The sequence below is a fragment of the Lissotriton vulgaris genome, chromosome 6, assembly GCF_964263255.1.
Source record: "Lissotriton vulgaris chromosome 6, aLisVul1.2, whole genome shotgun sequence".
NCBI lineage: Eukaryota > Metazoa > Chordata > Amphibia > Caudata > Salamandridae > Lissotriton > Lissotriton vulgaris.
The window spans coordinates 1,357,451,408-1,357,471,231 of NC_141694.1; the positions used below are offsets into that span (position 1 = coordinate 1,357,451,408).

Consider the following 19,824-nt stretch of genomic DNA (forward strand, 5'->3'; position numbering starts at 1 on the left):
TCTAAGTGCAGTGTTTTTGTTGTTTGAGTTAAATGACAGACACTGCAATTTCCACAGGGAAAGTGACCTGTTACGTTCAGTAGGCCCCAAGCATTCAGTGCAGTTACTTTTCTAGGGCGAGTAGATACCAGGCTATCTTCGAGTTTTTGATCTTTTATTGGAAAAAAAAATGGTTTTCCCAGTTCAATTTGCCTGAATTTACAATTTTCCAGTTGCTCTGGATTATTTTGGCAACTTTATTTGAAATTGAGATATATGTTGTGACAAACGTTAAGGGGATGGTTGGTGTTGTGTATTGCCTAGTTTCAAGTAGGCTTTCCCGATTTTGGTTTCTTTCCCTTTTCTGTGCTCTGTTCACGATTTTGTTAGGGTAACCACAGTCTTTTAGTTTCATTGTCAGTTTTGCTTTGAATTTTTTGATCTCACTGCAATTGCGCCGTAGTCTGAGATATTGCCCTTAGGGTAAATTTTCCCGGAGTGGTCTCGGGTGGAAGCTTTCGAAATGTAAAAGTGAGTTTTTTGCTGTTGGTTTGAAGTGGGTTTTTGTCATTAGGACACCATTACGTGCCTCTATTTGCAAATCTAGAAAGGTGATGGTTTTGCGGTTTGTGTCATGTGTGAACTTGAGATTTGGATGCAAGGTATTGATCCAGATCAAAAACGGATAGTTTTTCTTCACTGTTTGTCCAGATCAAAAAGACATTGTCTATGTACCTTCTATAGAATGTAATCTCCTTACTGAATGGGGACTGTGGGTTTAGTATGTGTAGATCTTCAAAGTTTGACACATACAGTCCCGCCACGCTCGGCGCAAAGGTGCTGCCCATTGATGTACCATATTGTTGTAAGAAAAGGGTTCTTTCGTATTCAAAAAAGTTGTCTTAAGTGCCAGTTCGGCACATTCTAAGAGAAGGACTTGGGTGTTCTGTAGTTCCATTCGATCTTGTCTACAGATGTACGGATGACCTCTAATATATCATCTTGGGGTAAGCTGGTGTACAGGCTTTCAATGTCCATACTGACTAGGATGGAGCTCATTGGGTCGAATTCAAGGTTGTTTATGTGACTCAGTAGGTCTTTAGTGTCTTTGAGATAGGCAGGAGTCGCTTGCACAACTGGTTGTAAGTAGAAGTCGCAATAGCGAGATAGTGGTTCTAGGAGTGAATTCATTCCAGACACAATCGTTCTGCCGGGTGGTGGTGTCTTGTTTATGAATCTTTGGGACTGTATAAAAGTAGGGTGTCTTGGTGCCACCTGACGTCAGAAAGGAAGCTTTTTTTGCTGATGTATCCATTAGATTCAGCTTCATGTACCATTATTTGCATTTTGGTTTTTAGGGAATTACTCTGGTCTTGTCCCAGTTTCTTGTAATTTTTAGGATCGTCGAGGAGGCGTAGGCACTCTGTATGATATGCTTCTCGGTTCTGTATAACTATTCCTCATCCCTTGTCTGTGGGTTTTATAATGATAGACTAATTATTTCTCAGGCATTTGATGGTGGCATGGTGTTTGGCACTGGTGTTTTTGTAGACTTGTACCTCTGTGGTGTTTCCTACCTCTTTGTAGATTGCTTGTTCAAATGCAATAAGCTCTACAGGTATTGTGTGGGTAGGTGGAATGAAACTGGATTTAAATTTCAGAGTGGTATCTCCTTTATCCTGGTTTTCTGTCTCCATGGGTCCTTGGTGAACTTTTTTGAGAACAATGGAGCTTAAATTTGTCAAGGATGGCTGTAGGTGAAAAGCCCAGACCTTTATTTAGTACTTCTGTATCCGTGAGGATGTGGTCCTATAGGTTCGTGACTAACGCTTGCAGGTGCTTGTTCATGGTTGTGGTTCCTTTGTCTTGCTGCGGGTATTGTCACTTGGGTTCACATTGTCCTCCCAGTGTACTTGCCCTCTCTGTGGTGGTCGTCCTTGTCCCCTTCTGCCTGATCCTAAAAAAGCCCTATGATCACACCTAAGGGCTGAAACTAGTAGACCAATATTTTACAGGGATACTGAGGCATATTCAAAACCTCAAGAGGATCCCGCAAATGTTTTTAACCCTTGTCCTAGGGCCTTACTATTAAAACTTGAGGGTTATACCTAGACACATTTTTAACACATAACTGCACTTCACATATCACTTCACTTTTCTTACACAAACAACCTGGTCCGCTGTAACTCATGTATAGACAACAGGAGTATGAACCCATCAACCACATTGGGGTTTGAAATTGCAAAGAAATATAGTATCCCAACAGGTAGAAGTATATGGAACAATTTCAGATGATGCTAGTTCTGTGGCAGGGGTGAATCCTGTGAGCCATTGTAGAGGTAGCTAGAACAATCGGGATTGAGGATCCAGCACCAAGGCGTCAGAAGAATCTGAAGAGCGTAACGGAACAACGCTGTAATGGGTGTCCGTGGCCCGATCCCAGGAGGTGATCGGAGCAGTCGGGAATGAATCTCCTGTGACTCAGTAGCTGCAGCAATGAATCCGCGCAGGTCGGAGGATGCAGGACTCACTTTTACAGACTAGGATGTCAGTAACATCTTCGCAGCGGCACCTCTAATGGCAGATTTTAACGTGGCACAAACCATCTCACAAAGTGGCGACTGGGAGACTTTATCCGGAAAAAAAAAAAATCGCATCAGAATAATATTACATAGTGTAATATTGACTGAGTATTTGTGCTCCAACACAGCCCCCAAGGGGCTTGTTGTCACTAATGCTCCACACATATTTCTAGATGACGCAGGCTTTAGAAGAGATTGGGCGCAAATCGCGTGGCGCTGCACCAGGGATTGAATCATCTTAATAATCCAAATAGCAAAGAGGCTATCAGATGCCATCCTGATTAACATCCAGGCCACGGAAACCCATTTCAAGACCACCCTCACGTCATAAAAAAAGAGTGGATGAGGTGAACAAAGAAATAGGAGAATACAAAGACAAACTTACCTAGTCGAAAGTTCACCAGTTCCAAAAGGATCTAAAGAAATGTTCTTTTGTGAAGACTTACCCCAATTCAGACGCAGATTATAAAGCATCAACAAGGTCAACAATCAGTTTCAACAGATGATGGGTCTTCTATGAGTAGCGGATCCAGTAATGAAAGCACTGGTACAAACAGTGGGAACTATAAAAACAAACAACGAAATAGAAGCAGAGGATACAACAATTACTGGCAACAACCATGGCCCAATACATATCAAGGGGGTCAGATGAACTACCAAGGACCCTTCCCACCTGGACCACATCCCATGGGACCACCAATAATGTATGGTTGGAATCCACACTAAGCACAACCGCCTCCACAATTCGGAAATGGGAACCAACGGTTTCCTTTTTTAGGATCAGGCAGAAGGGGACGAGGACGACAACCACGGAGAGGGCAAGTACACTGGGAGGACAATATGAACCCAATCGACAACCGCAGCAAGACAAAGGAACCACAATCAGGAACAAGCACCAGCAAGCGTTAGTCACGAACCTATCGGACCACATCTCATGGATACAGAAGAAGAAGTACTAAATAAAGGTCTGGGCTTTTCACCTATAGCCAATCTTGACCAATTTAAGCTCCATTGTGAACCTTGGGAATTCTTCTGCAAATTACGACTACAAGACTGAGAACCAAGGTCCCATGGAGACAGAAAACCAGGATAAAGGAAATACCACTCTGAAATTGAAATCCAGTTTCATTCCACCTCCCAACACAACACCTGTAGAGCTATTTGCATTTGAACAAGCAATCTACAAAGAGGTAGAAAACACCACAGAGGTACAAGTCTACAAAAACACCAGTGCCAAACACCATGCCACCATCAAATGCCTAAATAAAGAGTCTATCATAAGACCTGCGGACAAGGGAGGAGGAATAGTTATACAGAACCGAGAAGCATATCATACAGAGTGCCTACGCCTCCTCGACGATCCTAAAAATTACAAGAAACTGGAACAAGACCCGAGTAATTCCCTAAAAACCAAAATACAAATAATGGTACATGAAGCTGAATCGAATGGATACATCAGCAAACAAGAAACTTCCTTTCTGACGTCAGGTGGCACCAAGACACCCTACTTTTATACAATCCCAAAGATTCATAAAAACAAGACACCACCACCCGTCAGACCGATCATGTTTGGAATAAATTCACTCCTTGATCCACTATCTCGCTTTTGCGACTTCTACTTACAACCAGTCGTGCAAGCAACTCCTGCCTATCTCAAAGACACTAAAGACCTACTGAGTCACATAAACAACCTTGAATTCTACCCAATGAGCTCCATCCTAATCAGTATGGACATTGAAAGCCTGTACACAAGCTTACCCCAAGATGATACATTAGAGGTCATCCTTACATCTCTAGACAAGATTGAATGGAACTACAGAACACCCAAGTCCTTCATCTTAGAATGTGCCGAACTGGCACTTAAGACAACTTTTTTGAATACCAAGGAACACTTTTCTTACAACAATATGGTACATCAATGGGCAGCACCTTTGCGCCGAGCGTGGCGGGACTGTATGTGTCAAACTTTGAAGATCTACACATACTAAACCTACAGTCTCCATTCAGTAAGGACACTACATTCTATAGAAGGTACATAGACAATGTATTTTTGATCTGGACAAACAGTGAAGAAAAACTATCACAGTTTTTGATCTGGATCAATACCTTGGATCCAAATCTCAAGTTCACACGACACATGACACAAACCGCAAAACCATCACCTTTCTAGATCTGGAAATAGAGGCACGTAATGGTGTCCTAATGACAAAAACCCACTTCAAACCAACCGCAAAAAACTCACTTACATTTCAAAAGCTTCCACCCGAGACCACTCTGGGAAAATTTACCCTATGGGCAATATCTCCGACTACAGCGCAATTGCAGTGAGATCAAAAAATTCAAAGCACAAGCAGAACAACTGACAATGAAACTAAAAGACCGTGGTTACCCTAACAAAATCGTGAACAGAGCACAGAAAAAGGCAAGAAACCAAAATTCGGGAATGCCTACTTGAAACTAGGCAAAAACACAACACCAACCATCCCCTTAACGTGTGTCACAACATAACTCAATTTCAAATAAAGTTGCCAAAATAATACAGAGCAACTGGAAAATGGTAAATTCAGGCAAATTGAACTGGGAAAAACCTCTTTTTTCGTATAAAAGATCACACTCTAAGAGATAGCCTGGTATCTACTCACCCTAGAAAAGTAACTGCACCCCCGAACACAGTACTGAATGCTTGGGGCCTACCGAACGTAACAGGTCACTTTCCCTGTGGAAACTGCAGTGTCTGTCATTTAACTCAAACAACAAAAACACTGCACTTAAAACAAGGCAAGGAATGGAAAATCAAAAGACACACAAATTGCAATTCTGCCAATGTAATTTACCTAATTACGTGCCCATGCGGACTACAATAGGTCGGAATGACCTGCAGGAAAGTAAAAACCAGAATATGTGAACATCGAAGCAACATCCGCTGTAAACGGAATACCACCAAACTTACTGACGACTATTTGACGGTGGGACACACGACCAATGACATGATCTGGGTCATCATCGAACAATTGGAACATACTGATAACATACAAGACCAGCTGTTCGAAAAGAGCAGCGTTGGGTGTACAGACTATCCACGCATTTGCAGGGTCTGAATGACAATGTTCCTTGAATAGTATACAGAAAAATAAACACATCTCTGAGCAGTATGATATACATCTCCCACTGCTAAGGGCATAGAGTACACAGATTTACCTAATGGCGATCTCAGATAGGAGTACCAGTCAGATAATGTCAAACACTAGTACACGGCAGGTTTAAACTACTGCATTGGCCCAAATCTAGTCAAGTGTAATATCCTACAAACAAACGCACCTCACATCAGTCTGTATTGAAACCGGCACCCCCCTTTCAAGATAATGAGACAATCGCAACTCACTCCTTTGTTTATGGGCATTAGACAAATGGCCCGTTCGAACCGCCTTTAAGTCTTCAGGAGGGACAGTGTGATTGTATCCACAGATATGTAATTATTGCTAGTAGGCCACTTATTCACCCTCTATGACACACGTGTATCGTCACGTGATATATCCATCCATAATGGACATTAGATAAATGGCATTTAAGAATAATGCACCAGCTTACGATTTATTCAGTGTCTTAATTCCAAAATCTTTATTGAAGAATCACGCAATACATTACAGCTAATGCGCAGGCAAGTCAGCGCTCTAGTCGTTTCACCACGAACGCGACCATTGTTACGTGACAGCAAGAGCACTTCCACCTCTGTCCCAGTTATAGCAGCAACTCTACGTCTGGTCCGGGCACACCAGCGGGACCTGATCAGCTGCCTAGGTTATACCGAACCTCTGAACCTTGACAAACGTGAGTACCGGCACCCGTTTTACACAGACGCCGCAGTAGCAAGCTGTACTTAGCAGGACGCCAATTTATGAACGCTTTGTCCTCCGCTCATGGTCATTCTCTTGCCCTCTTGGTCTACGTCCCTAGAGTCGCCAGGGTAGTAGCAGAGTATGATCGGATCCATGAGACATAACTAACTCAGAGTTTAAGTGAGGCCCCAATTGTCAGTCTTAATTGTTGTTCGTCATGAGTGTGTCTGCATTTATGTTTACATGTTTCCTTAAGAAATCTCACGCGCAGTCACCAGATAATTTGTAAATGTTCACAACAATGTGCCAATTTGCGAACGAATGTACAGCACATAATATATTTACATAGATACCCAATATGTTAACCTATGTATAGCATATTTTATTTCCACATAATGCGAGTGTTCCAATAGCCTCAGGACATTTGGCAAGTTAAGCATCCACCGGGGCACATTGTAGCCACGCATGGTCATTAAGTAGGTCCCTGTCAAGCATGCTGAAACGCAATTATAAAGCATGGTGTTAACACCTACTAACCATAGAACGCGACAAGCACTAATGCACGTTTGAACCATCGAAACGACCGGCATTTGCAATTTCTTGTTTTACAGGTACTCCAAACAGAGGATTTTTAAGTAACCAATCCACTATACACACACAGCACACTTTAGGGTGTGTGCTGATACAACCACTTTTGTGATCCCAGTTTTTGGGTCACACACACATCGTTCTGATCCTGAAGAAAGCCCCATGATCAAACCTAAGAGCTGAAACTAGTAGACCAATATTTTACAGGGATACTGAGGCATATTCAAAACCTCAAGAGGGTCCCGCAAATGTTTTTAACCCTTGTCCTAGGGTCCTACTATTAAAACTTTTATGAGGGTTATACCTAGAGACATTTTTAACACAACTGCACTTCTCATATCACTTCACTTTTCTTACACAAACAACCTGCTCCGCTGTAACTCAGGCGTTGAAGCACAGCTAGATTGCGCTAGGTAATCTAGCTGGGCCCCGATGATGAAGCATGCCACCTACTAGGTAGGTGGGTGAGGGGTTTCCTAAAAACTACAAGGTGTTTGCGCTCTTCTTTCAAAAAGTTTTTGCCAGAAGAAATGAGTTACTTACCTGTAACTGCAGTTATCCAGCATTGGTATCTTTCATAGATTCACATGCCTAAATCATTCCCAGTCGTCGGGTGGGAGTCCCCGGTACATAATAGTAATGCCATATATACATACAAATAGGCCAGAGGCCTCACATTAGTAACCTGAGTCCTTTTGTAAAAAGGACCAAACTTTGGCCAGGAGCCAATTGGCTACTATCACCCTCTAGAACCTTCCTGGAAGGAGCCCTAGTCCCTCAGATTTTCGTAAGCACAGTGCTTAGTACCTACTGAGAGAACTACGGTGAGCCCTTCCAGGGGAGGCGGGTGGGTTGCATGTGAATCTATGAAAGATACCAATACTGGATAACTGCAGTTACAGGTAAGTAACGCATTTCTTATCCAGTATTATGGGTATCTTTCATAGAGTCACATGCCTGAATCACAGTAGCAAGCAATAGTCAGCACATTTCGTATAATACACCATGTAAGACACTAAATAATACCTTATCATTAGTGCAATACCATGAAACTGGAAACATTATCAGGAGGAAGAAATGTGCAAGAAGGCAATAGGAAGGTGGGATGAGAGGAAGAAGGCTCACCTCTAATGAAATAGACGGAGCACCGCTTGTCCCACTGCTGCATTCTTCATAAGTTCTGAGACCAAGCAGTAGTGCCTGGTGAACGTATGTGGTGTCTTCCATGTCGCCGCTTTACAAATGTCGACAATGGGCACCCAAGCAAAGCGCGCCATGGAAGTGGAGACTGCTCTTGTGGAATGAGCCCGAACTTTGGAAGGCAGAGGATGTCCTGCTTGTTGGTGGCAGAAGGCGATGGCCGCAGAGATCCATCTTGAAATACTCCGCTTTGTCAATGGATGGACCTTTCCTGGGCCTGCTAAAGACAATGAATAATTGGCTGGATTTTCGAAACTGTTCAGTCCTATGGATGTAGAACTTCAGACATCTCTTTAGGTCTAAGGAGTGGAGAGATCGCTCCGCTGCCGTGGATGGATTCGGAAAGAAAGATTTTAGAACAATAGGTTCATTGAGATGAAAAGTAGACGGAACCTTTGGTATGAACTTAGGATTGGTCCTTAAGATGACTCTATCCTGTTTGAACTGAAGGAAAGGGTCCTGAATAGATAAAGCCTGAAGCTCACTTACTCTCCTTGCTGACGTGAGAGCCAATAAGAGCCGTGTTCCATGACAAGTATTTGATATCTGCTTTATGAATTGGCTCAAAGGGGTATTTCATCAACTGAGCCAAGACAATGTTGAGTTGCCCTGTAGGTGGTAACTATCTCACTGGAGGGAATGTTCTGAATAACCCCTTCAAAAATTGCTTGACCAATCTATTGGACCATAGTGACGTTCTAGACTAAGAGCGCCTAAATTGAAAGATGGCCACCAGGTGGACCTTTATCGAGGCGTGGGCCAATCCAGAGTTAGCCAGGTGAAGTAAGTAAGGCAGCAATTGCGCCGGAGATGACGAAAATGGATGCAGTTTGTTAGCTTTACACCAAACACAGAACCTCTTCCACTTAAGGGAATACGTCTTGTTGGTACGGTCAAGCCCGGGCACGGGCCAAGACTGCTCTGCACTCTTGAGAGATATCCAAGTCCTGGAACTCTCTGAACTCAGGAGCCAAGCAGATAATCTGAGAGATGCCGGATCTGGATGCTGGACTTGCCCCTGGTTCATAGTGAGGAGATTTGGGTATGGCCTGAATGGAATCGGTGGCTCCAGCGATAGAAGGTGGAGTTCCGTAAACCAGTGTTGGCGCGGCCACGCTGGGGCTACCAGGATCAGGGTGCAATGCTCTTTTCAGTTTCCGGAGAACCCTGGGAATCAGGGGAAATGGTGAAAAAGCATAAGCAAAGACGTTGCACCATGCGATCGAAAATGCATCCCGAGAGATCGTGTCTGGGGAAGCCAGCTTGCATAATGTTGGCATTTTGCGTTGATTTCCGTCGCAAACGGGTCCAGGTGAGGAGTGCCCCAGCGGGAGAACACTGCGAGGAGAGCATGTTTTTCGAGCTCCCAATTGTGGCAAATGCAGCGTTGTCTGCTTAGAGAGTCCGCCAGGGTATTGTCAGCCCCTGGGACATACTCGGCTTGAAGAGAAATGTTGTGTTGGAGTAGCCATTTCCAAATTCGTTGAGATTGAGACAACGTCATCGATCAAGTACCCCCTTGTTTGTTCAAGTAGTGCATTGTGGTGGTGTTGTCGGTTCTCACAAGCACTGGGGAGTTCCTGATCCGAGGCAGGAATGCTCGAAGTGCCTGGTATACTGCCCTCAACTCAAGCAGGTTGATGTGCAGCTGCTTTTCCACCAGTGACCATTGATCCGGAGCTCCTGCAGGAACGCACCCCATCCTTCCAACGAGGCATCTGTTATTACGTGAGGTGAGATTGGAAGCAGGAATGGAAGGCCCTGGTTCAGATTTTTTGTTTGAAGCCACCAGTGCAGGGCCTGCCACATGACTGGCGTGATTTTGATCAGATCGTCGAAGGACCCCGAGCACTGGATCCACTGAGATGACAATGCTTCCTGTAATGGGCGCATACGGAGGCGGCAGTGTGGAATTAGTAGGATATTGGAGGACATCATCCCCAACAACGATTTGAAGAGTCGCACCTTGATGGTCTTTTTGGTCCGAACTCTGCTTGCAAGAGATATTCGTTTGATTTGACGCTCCTGTAAAGGGAAGGCCTTTCCCTGGCGTGTGTCCAGAGTTGCTCTCAGGAAAGTGAGACGTTGCGATGGTTGATGGACAGACTTTTCCTGGTTGTGCTTAAGTCCTAGGCTCTCGAAGAGTTGAAGACCGGCGTTGGAAGATCTTGTTACGCCTACCAGAGTAGGAGCCTTGACGAGCCAGTCGTCCAAGTAGGGGAAAACCTGGTGGTGGAGTTGGCGAAGGTACGCTGCCACAGGAGACAGGCATTTTGTAAAAATACGTGGTGCCGACTTCAGGCCAAATGGCAACACTCTGAATTGGTAGATCCTTCCCGCCACCACAAATCTCAGGAATTGTCTGTGACTCTTGTGGATCAGTATGTGAAAATAGGCGTCCTGGAGGTCTAAGGACACCATGAAATCTTTGGAATTGAGTAGCAGTAACACCTCTTGAATGGATACCATACGGAACGATTGATTCTTGAGGTATCTGTTGAGGCTTCTCATTTTTTCGTATTAGGAAGAATCCTTTCCCCCTCTGACCTCGGGGAACTCTTTCTACGGCTCTTTTCTGGAGCATTAGTGAGAGTTCTTTTTGAAGGAGATGCAGATTTTTGTGCAGCATAGCATGTGGGGGGTTCGTCGGAGGAGTCTCTACGAACTCCAAAGTATGTCTGAACTGAACCAGCTGGAGAACCCAACGATCCGTTGTAATTTTTTGCCAATTGTGGAGGAAGTTCAATATTTTCCCTCCAACTGCGTAATGCGGAGAAAAAATGGAGGGCTGTGGGAGAAAGAGGTCAATGCCTTCTGGCTGTGTCCTTTTTCCTCCTCATCCTCGAAAAGGAAAGACTTGTTGTACGATGAGTGGCCTTGTTGCGGTCACTGCTGGTATTGCGGCTTGTATTGCTGTGATGAGCCATAGGAGGTTTTGTATCCCTGATAGCTACCTCTTGTGTGTTGTCCTCTTCCTCTGGAGCCCCGAAAGGAAGTATTTTTATACTGGAGGGTACCTAGGGCTTTTGCGGTCTCAGTATATTTTTTGATACCCTGCAGCATCTCATCTATATGCTCCCCAAAGAGCAGAACTCCATCAAACGGCATGTCCAGTATCTTGGTCTGTACCTCAGGGCGGAACGATGTGGCTTAAAGCCACCCCTGGCGCCTGAGGACTGCTGCCCCTGCCTTCTGTCTAAATCCTGTAGAGGCGATATCCATCGCCACATCTATCATTTCCGAGGCGGGCCGCTCGCCCTCAAGGAGCATCTTCTTTGCCTCCTCTTTTTGATCTTCTCGTATTGCTCCTAAATGTGGCAATATCCGCCCACATCTGGCGATTGTATCTTCCTAAGAGGGCCAGTGAGTTTGCCGCCCGGATAGAAAGGGCAGACAGATGAATACTTTTTACCAATATTATCAAGTTTGCGGCCTTCCTTATCTGGTGGCGCAGTCAGCGCGGCTGACTGATTACTAGATTTACGCTGTGCAGCCTGCGTAATAACAGAGTACGGTTTAGTTTGGCCTATAAGGCATGCCGGAGCCGTGTCTGGGGCCTTATCTTTCTTGTCGAGCCTGGGCGAAACTGGAAGTAGAGAGGAGGGGTTATTCATTATCTTTACCCCCTGATTCCAGATGTAATCGATACTAGGGATTTATCGCACAGCCTTCTTGAATGGCTCTTTAAAGTCATACAGTAAGCAATCTTGGGTTTGAGTGGTCATTTGGATTTTAAATCTCGCCGCCGCCCTTTCCACAATATTATGAAACCCCCCCAATATCGTCTGGGGGTGAATCCGCCTGTGCTTGGTCAGGGGATGCCGGATCCTGAATGACAGTTATTCCATTCATCGTCCTGTATTTCTCCTTCCTCTTGCTGTCCCTCCTCTTCATCTAATAGTTCCTCTTCTTCATCAGAAGAAGGTATAGGTGGTAAAGTGACAGGATCTTGACGAATGACCAGTGGAGGTGGTCTAGGGCGAGGAAGTTGGTGTGGTATCACAGGTGTAGGTTGATTTACTGGAGGAGGCGGAGTGGGCGGAAACCGTTGCTTGTAGTCCGCTATGAGAAATTGCAGGTCCGTCACTATTGATGCTGGGAGGCACACCATAGGTTGTGAAGGAGGCGGAGTAATTTGACATTCCTCCTGATATCGCCCTTAATCTTGACCCAGGTCTTCACAGTCAGCTTTTATGGACCTTAACGTGGAGATCTGATGGACTTGTCGCAGTTTGGAACATTGAACCATCATCAGAATCCTGCATGTCCAGCAGATGGGCCCGTGGCAGTGGCTGGACTCTGCTAGGTGACGTCAACTCCGGCGTTGAAGTACTCTTTGTCAGTCTGTAGTGTGTGTAAGAGTACTTCAGCGTAGGAGACTGTCGTCGACGAGCCCGTCAACGGGGTGGTAGTCGACAGTGGAGTATCTACGACCATAGCAGATGTCTGTTGTCTTCATAGACAACGATACTGTCGACGGCAGCATCAACGGTTGTTTCTTAGTCAACGGCAGAGCCAACGCTGGACCGGTTGTCGATGGCTTAGTCTACATCGCGTCGACGCAGGCTTAGTCGACGCTGGTGTCTACGTCGATTGTTTAGTCGAGGGTTTCGACGTCGATGGAGCCGTCGACAATGCCTTAGATGCCGATGAGGATGTCGTTGACGCTGATGTGACTCTCGTCGACTACGATGACTGCTTTCGGCGACGTAGTAGAGGTCGTAGACGGCGGTTTCCTTGACTATTTTTTAATAGCAATGACAGATATAATAGACCTACCAGTCGACGACGATGCCGTGGTAGTCATCATGGCGGAGAAGGACAATGCCGTCGACGTAGATATAGTTGCTGTCGACTTGGTCACAGACATGGCCGAAGTTACCAGCAAAGGCTTCTTGAAAGTGGCATCCTGAAGAGAACTCTTTCCTGCCATGGCCTGTGGACGAACCTCTGAAGACTTGGGAGTCTTCTTTTGAGGAGATGACGGTCTGGAGATGACAGTCTGAGCTCCTAAAGGAACACTTGCTCTCATCTGAAGAGACTGTCTGATCCTTCTCTTTAAGTCTCATGAGCCATAAAAGCAGGCTCCCCTCTGTCCTTCAGGGTCTTGGCAGAGAAAGTGCGGCAGATTTTGCAATCCTTCGCAGAGTGGTCAGGATAGAGACAGTAGAGGCAGTCTTCATGCCTGTCATCCACATGTAGTCTCAACTTTTGCATGAAGCACAGGGTCTAAAGAGCCCTTTTTTAGGAGTGTCAGACATGGTGGACTGAAGTACTTCTCCACAAGAATAAGTTCTGTGAGAAAAATATGGAATAAATCCAGAAATACAAGAAAGCTGAGCAGAGCTCAGTAGAGACTCCCTTAGCACGACGTGCGGTAAAAAATCTGAGGGACTAGGGCTCCTTCCAGGAAGGTTCTAGAGGGTGGTAGTAGCTGATTGGCTCCTGCCAAAGTTTGGTCCTTTTTACAAAAGGACTCAGATAGGTTACTAATGTGAGGCCTCTGGTCTATTAGTATGTATATGTCTATATGACATTACTATTATTATGTACCGGGGACTCCCACCCAGACGACAGGGAATGATTCAGGCATGTGAATCTATGAAAGATACCCATAATACTGGATAAATATAATTTTGAAAACCAGAAGACTTGTCCAAATTGGTTTTTAAATACCATTTTTAACTTTCCCATTGGCTTACATTGAGCACCCGACAGCTCAAAAGCACCCTGCACCAGCCGCCCGAGTGCCACTGGGCGTGCACCTACTACCCTACTCTACTTCCCCACTTGCCCTAAGTGACCAGGAGCTCAGCTCCCACAGCCGCGTGGCCTGCTTGCTTGCAGCCACCAACCAGAGGCCCCCTACTCTCCATTGGATTGCTTTGGGCCTACTACCTCTGCACCCGGCTGCCCCTGTGCCACTGAGGGTTTATCAACTGTACTTACCTGACCCTGGGGGACCTGAGTCTATGCCCAGAACCTTAACTTCACCAGTTGAGCACTCACCTGGAAAAAGATAACTCACTTTCTTGCCATAGGATAACATTGACTGGTTTGACTTAAAACATCTTTTAAGTGTGAAGTTTTGAAACTCTAAAATATTCATATAAAAATCAGCCGAATACCTAATTCCAAAGTACTTATCAGGAGAGAAGCCAGTACTGTACCTTGTAGCCCAGTACTGAACCGCAAAAGTAATCCTAACCGGGTTTACTAGTAACCTGAATTTTCTCAATAGGAATCCATTAACTGCTTTTCTGTGAAATTTCTTCTGTTTACTTTTGAAAATTGAAATATTCCTTAAAAATCGTACCAACTACTGAAAAGTAATTACTTACCTGTCTTAAGTAGAGATCGCAGTGCTGGACCTAGGAGCCCCGTACTGGATTACAAAAGTAACAAGAACGTACATTACCTGTAACCTGAATTTTCTCCCATTGGATAACATTGCTAGATTTTCACTGAAAAGTTTAACTTTTAAAATACCTTTATATTCCTTAAATGAGTGCAATAACCTAAACGTTTTTACCAAACTGTTTTCAGCTTAGACCCCAGGACTGAATCTAGGATCCAGTCCTGGAATTACACAAGTAATCTACAAAGTAATTAACTGTATGTGTGTAGAAAAACCCATTGAACTCAATGCTAAATTATGTTTAGAACTGTGTTGCCTACTGCAACCCCTGTACCTATTGTGTTTATAAAGTCATTACCTTTCCGCAAAGAAATTACCGGAGATTACTCATTGAGAAAAGTATATTTTCATATCTGTTGGTTCTAAAAATAAAACAATTATATCTTTTGATATAAAAACCATTGGCCTGGAGTTCAGTCCTTGAGTGTGAAACCTTTTGCTGACTGGGTGTGTGCAACAAATGCTTTACACTGTCCTCTGGTACTGCCTTACTGCTCCACCAAGCAACCACTTTTGAGAGTAAGGTCAGCCCTGACTTTAACCTCTGTTATACCTCTGTGGTTTGTGGTCTCTATACACACTGTACCTTACTTTGGACCAGTGTATATATAGAGCCACTTTCTCACATTAAGCGAATTCCAGCTGTTTTACATGGAGACCGCACATGCACACAGACACCGCCAACGGGTTCACCTATCCGTGCAATATTAATTACTGCAGGCCGGAGTGGCACTGAGAAATGAAGTGTTTAACAACCTGTGAGAGGAAGTTTTTTTAATTCGCCTCCTGCCGTCAGATTCAAGAGTCCAGTCTCACTCGCCGCAAACACACCATGTTTGCAGCTTTGAACCAGAAGTTAATGGAGGTCCAAATGGGTAGCAGACACTGCCTGGCTCATTTTTTACTTCAACACAATATAATATTTTGGTGGTGTAACCAGCATTAAATGTTAATCGTAAACACTGGACGGCACCTTTATATTTCAATGTTGATCTTTGGATGTTATTGAGCTGGTTACTTACAATGTAAAAAATCTGATGCTATGTGAGGTATCCTATAATAATGCAGTCTATACCCATGAATGGCAGCAGTTGTTTTGTTAACTTGATTTAGGAGTATTTTATGTAGTGGAGCAGCAGAATGTTTTATACAGAAAATGTTAATTGTAAGCGACAACAAATGAAATCAAGCCACAAAAGTGTGGCGGCCCATAAAGCCACAGTAAATTGGTAAGACGAAATAAAACAAGTAGTCCTCAAACTAACACAGCCACCTACAGTGTAAGTAAACTGTAGTTGTCTGGTGCTACTCAGCGTAAAACTGAAATGATGCATGGTAAGCACCAACCAATAAGGAGCCACAAACAAGAGGACCACAGAAGTGAACCAATGACAAGCACCAGGCAGGATTACACTCGGTAGAGTGATTACAGCAGGTGTTCCAGAAAGGCTCTACCTAAAAATGGGTTATGTTTCCCAAATATAACAGGTACCTGTTAGTCTAGATTTCTTTTGCTTAGATGGGCACAATGTAACAGGTGTTTACTTGAGAAAACTGTTCATTGCTAAAATCTTGGTAGCCAACCACCACTTGAACCCATCTGGTTGCCAGACATACAAAATCCGACAGTTTTAGAACACAAATATCAAATTAAGTAGTAACGTTCTGGTCAATGGAAGGCCCACCTCACCCAATTCTCTATTCCAAAATCCCATAACAGAGCTTCAACAGCCACTATTGACACTGGTTTTCCTGTATACTGCCATAGCTATGAAAGTGCCAAGTCTGTGCCTTAAATTCGTTAAGTCTCAGATGGGGTCAACCCAGTATCCCTATGAACCTGGGCAGTTAATCAGTATTTTCAACGATTGATTCATTCGGGTGTGCAGTATTTCTTTTACTTACTCATAATTTATGTAGTATCTAGAGCAAAGATCAGAATGCAACACCATCTATGTATTTATGTACTATTTTATGAATTATAGTCATCCATAAAAACTCTTTTTAAATTGCAAGATAGGCTGTACAAAAAGGTGAAAAAACAGTGCAAATAGTCACCTAGTGCTCAGTGCTGGTGGCGCAAAGGTGACCAAACAACTGTACAATGATTATATACAAGGGGGATACAAACAATAGTTTAGCTTGGTCTACGCTATTTCAATTATACAACTGTACACTGCATTTGTCAGTAATAGATACAGGATATTGATGCAACAGATCCAATCGTTCGTCGACGTTTCGACCCTCAACAAGCGCACATGGGGCATCAGACACGGGTCTTCATCAGGACTGTGGGGGACAATGAACAGCCTTCATGTAAACCCAACCGGGTTGAAGGTGGAGCTTGAACTGTATTTATCTGTCGGCGTAGCAGTGAATTGCTCCCCCGACGATTGTTCAATTAAGCGGCTTGCCAATGTTATAGGCCAAGCCTCTCCTAACTGGGTGTCTATGTCGATATTCCACCCAGGAGAAACATCTTCCTGCTTGGCGTAGCCCAAAAGTATTACGCCGAGCAGGAAGATGTTTCTCCTTCAGCGTACAGCATCCGTTTTTGCAAACTAAATATCCGTAAAGTGGGATCTAGAATAACTCCATCCCTTGTTTGGTGAATCTTATACCGAACTACTCTTGAACTCCAACTGGGTAGAATATCGACATCAAAACCCAGTTAGGAGAGAGGTTTGGCCTATAACATTGGCAAGCCGCCTAATAGAACAATCGTCGGGGGAGCAATTCACTGCTACGCGGACAGATAAATACAGTTCAAGCTCCACCTTAAACCCGGTTGGGTTGAACATGAAGGCTGTTCATTGTCCCCCACAGTCCTGATGAAGACCCGTGTCTGACGCCCCATGTGCGCTTGTTGAGGGTCGAAACATCGACGAACGATTGGATCTGTTGCATCAATATCCTGTATCTATTCCTGACAAATGCAGTGTACAGTTGTATAATTGAAATAGCATAGACCAAGCTAAACTATTGTTTGTATCCCCCTTGTATATAATCATTGAACAGTTGTTTGGTCACCTTTGCGCCGCCAGCACTGAGCACTATAAGTCACTATTTGCACAGTTTTTTCACCTTTTTGTACAGCCTATCTTGCAATTTACAAAGAGTATTTATGGATGACTATAATTCATAAAATAGTACATAAATACATAGATGGTGTTGGATTCTGATCTTTGCTCTAGATACTACATAAATGAGTAAGTAAAAGAAATACTGCACACCTGAATGAATCAATTGTTGAAAATACTGAAGTCTGTGCCTTAGTCAGACCATGAAACTAGATTAGTTACAGGTACACACAACTATACGAGCAGGGACACATACCAACCTTCTGTTACCATCTTATAGCTATATCCGTATGTTTTTGGGAAGGACAGCACATTATGTTTCAGGTAAAGAATCGGACACTATTTTCTTTTTACGGACTTTACAATAAAAAGAAACTTGGAGGCGAAAAAAATAAAAGTTCTGCAGAAAGGAAAATCTAATTTGAATTAAAAAAGTGTCTTGTTATGGGTCATGTACAAAATTATAAAATGCAAAAACGCAAAAAGGCAAAATATGAAAACACTATTAGGAGCATAATGCTTTTGTCACAGGGACTGTTCATAAGAAAGACAGCTTGTATACGTAGTGAAATCCACAAACGTTGGTCAAGAGCAGGTAATAATCAAAGGAGTTAAGGCCATTGATGGTTTGCATTCTCTGGCCACTCAAAGGTAATAAAAAGGGCCTACTTAACTGACTTGTGCTCAATTGAGTTATGACATACCAACTCACTTAATTGCAACAAGCATGACACTAATACTTCTGCTCACTATCACACGTTATACAGGCACACAGGTTCAGAAGCAGCTTAGGACATCTTTGGTCACAATTAAGAAATATGCAACAAACCTTAGAGTTTCCCGGCTCATCTGCCTCAGCAAGACTGGGTTCTGTGATTGCACACTCATTCAAACTATGAAACTGGAAATAAAATAATGGTTTTAATGTATGCAGTTTGTTTAAAGCTGCAACAAGTAAGCAGACATTAAAAAGGATGTTACATTTGGCAAATTAAAATAGACGCACGTCATTATTAAACTGTAAAAAAAAAGTGTTTAGCTGCAGTAATAAACTTATGCTCTATGGGAAACTGGAAGTGTGTTAACATACGATTGCAAACTTTACTACAAAATTTAAACCAAACCCCTCGGTACATTTCAGGCCCCTGAAGAAAATGCTGGCACCAATCAATCCAAAAATGTGAAATCTCGCAGTGATGGAGACCTGTGCACATGCCTCCTTATGGACTTAAACGAGTAGTACTGCAGGCTTCCAAAATACCACAGAAAATCTCATGAATTTGTTAGTTTCCAATGATATAGTAAACAAATAATTACTACTACTTATTACTGCAGTAATGCTGCAAAAATACTTACCTATTACACTAACTTGGAGGTGGGTATCATGTGGAGGCACAACTTTGCAAGCTTCTACTAGAGTTCTTTTGTCAAGAGAAATCTTTTGAGGTTTACAAAATAAATCAAGATTTTCAGAGAAATAGAACTTACTCAGACCCAATTGATTGTGATCTGTTACTCCATAAACGTGAGATTTTATTTAGATTGATAAACAGTTGAGACTGCAACACAAATGCAGTCATTCTTGGATGCTGTATTTATATCACAAGATGATAAAATAATCAGCCTGCTATAAAACTTTGTCATGAAGGTGGAAGTCACTTCATTATTTTAAATTCTGGGTAGACCAGGGTGAGCAAACTAAGGTTTAACTCTAGAGAGTGGATGTAGGCACAGTATAACAGATGTCAAAGTACAGTAAGAAGGGGCAGCAAAGGGCTGTGTTTACACCACAGTTCAACACCAAACTAGGGATCCAAGGAAGAGAATCCCAAATGAGAATGTAACACTCCCTATCTATACATTCGGTGGGGAGTTGAAGCCCACGTCTGGAACCCTGCAGCCCTGTCAGGAGGGAGCCCCAGGAAGAAGTATGTTGCCTTCAGGTGAGTGTGTTCTCGTCCTTCTAAAGGATCACTTTGCCTTACTTTCAATACACAACCCCCGTTTTGAGTAGAACGTATCAGTTTACACATATAGTTAACCGCTATATTAAACATTTACAGTATAAACAATAAAGTGGAAATTGCAAGAAGTACAATACCAAAACATTACTCAATATACAGTGATCATACAATAAGATG

General features: G+C 43.5%; 1 protein-coding gene across 1 annotated transcript in view; it reads right to left on the minus strand.

Annotated features, from left to right (window-relative positions):
* Nucleotides 1–19,824, minus strand: part of PAPOLG (poly(A) polymerase gamma) — a 455,976-nt gene that overhangs the window by 49,895 nt on the left and 386,257 nt on the right. Inside the window, exon 20 of the mRNA XM_086927484.1 lies at nt 18,513–18,584. Within this exon, the coding sequence (XP_086783610.1) occupies nt 18,513–18,584 (72 nt within the window). The remainder of the gene's footprint in view (nt 1–18,512; nt 18,585–19,824) is intronic.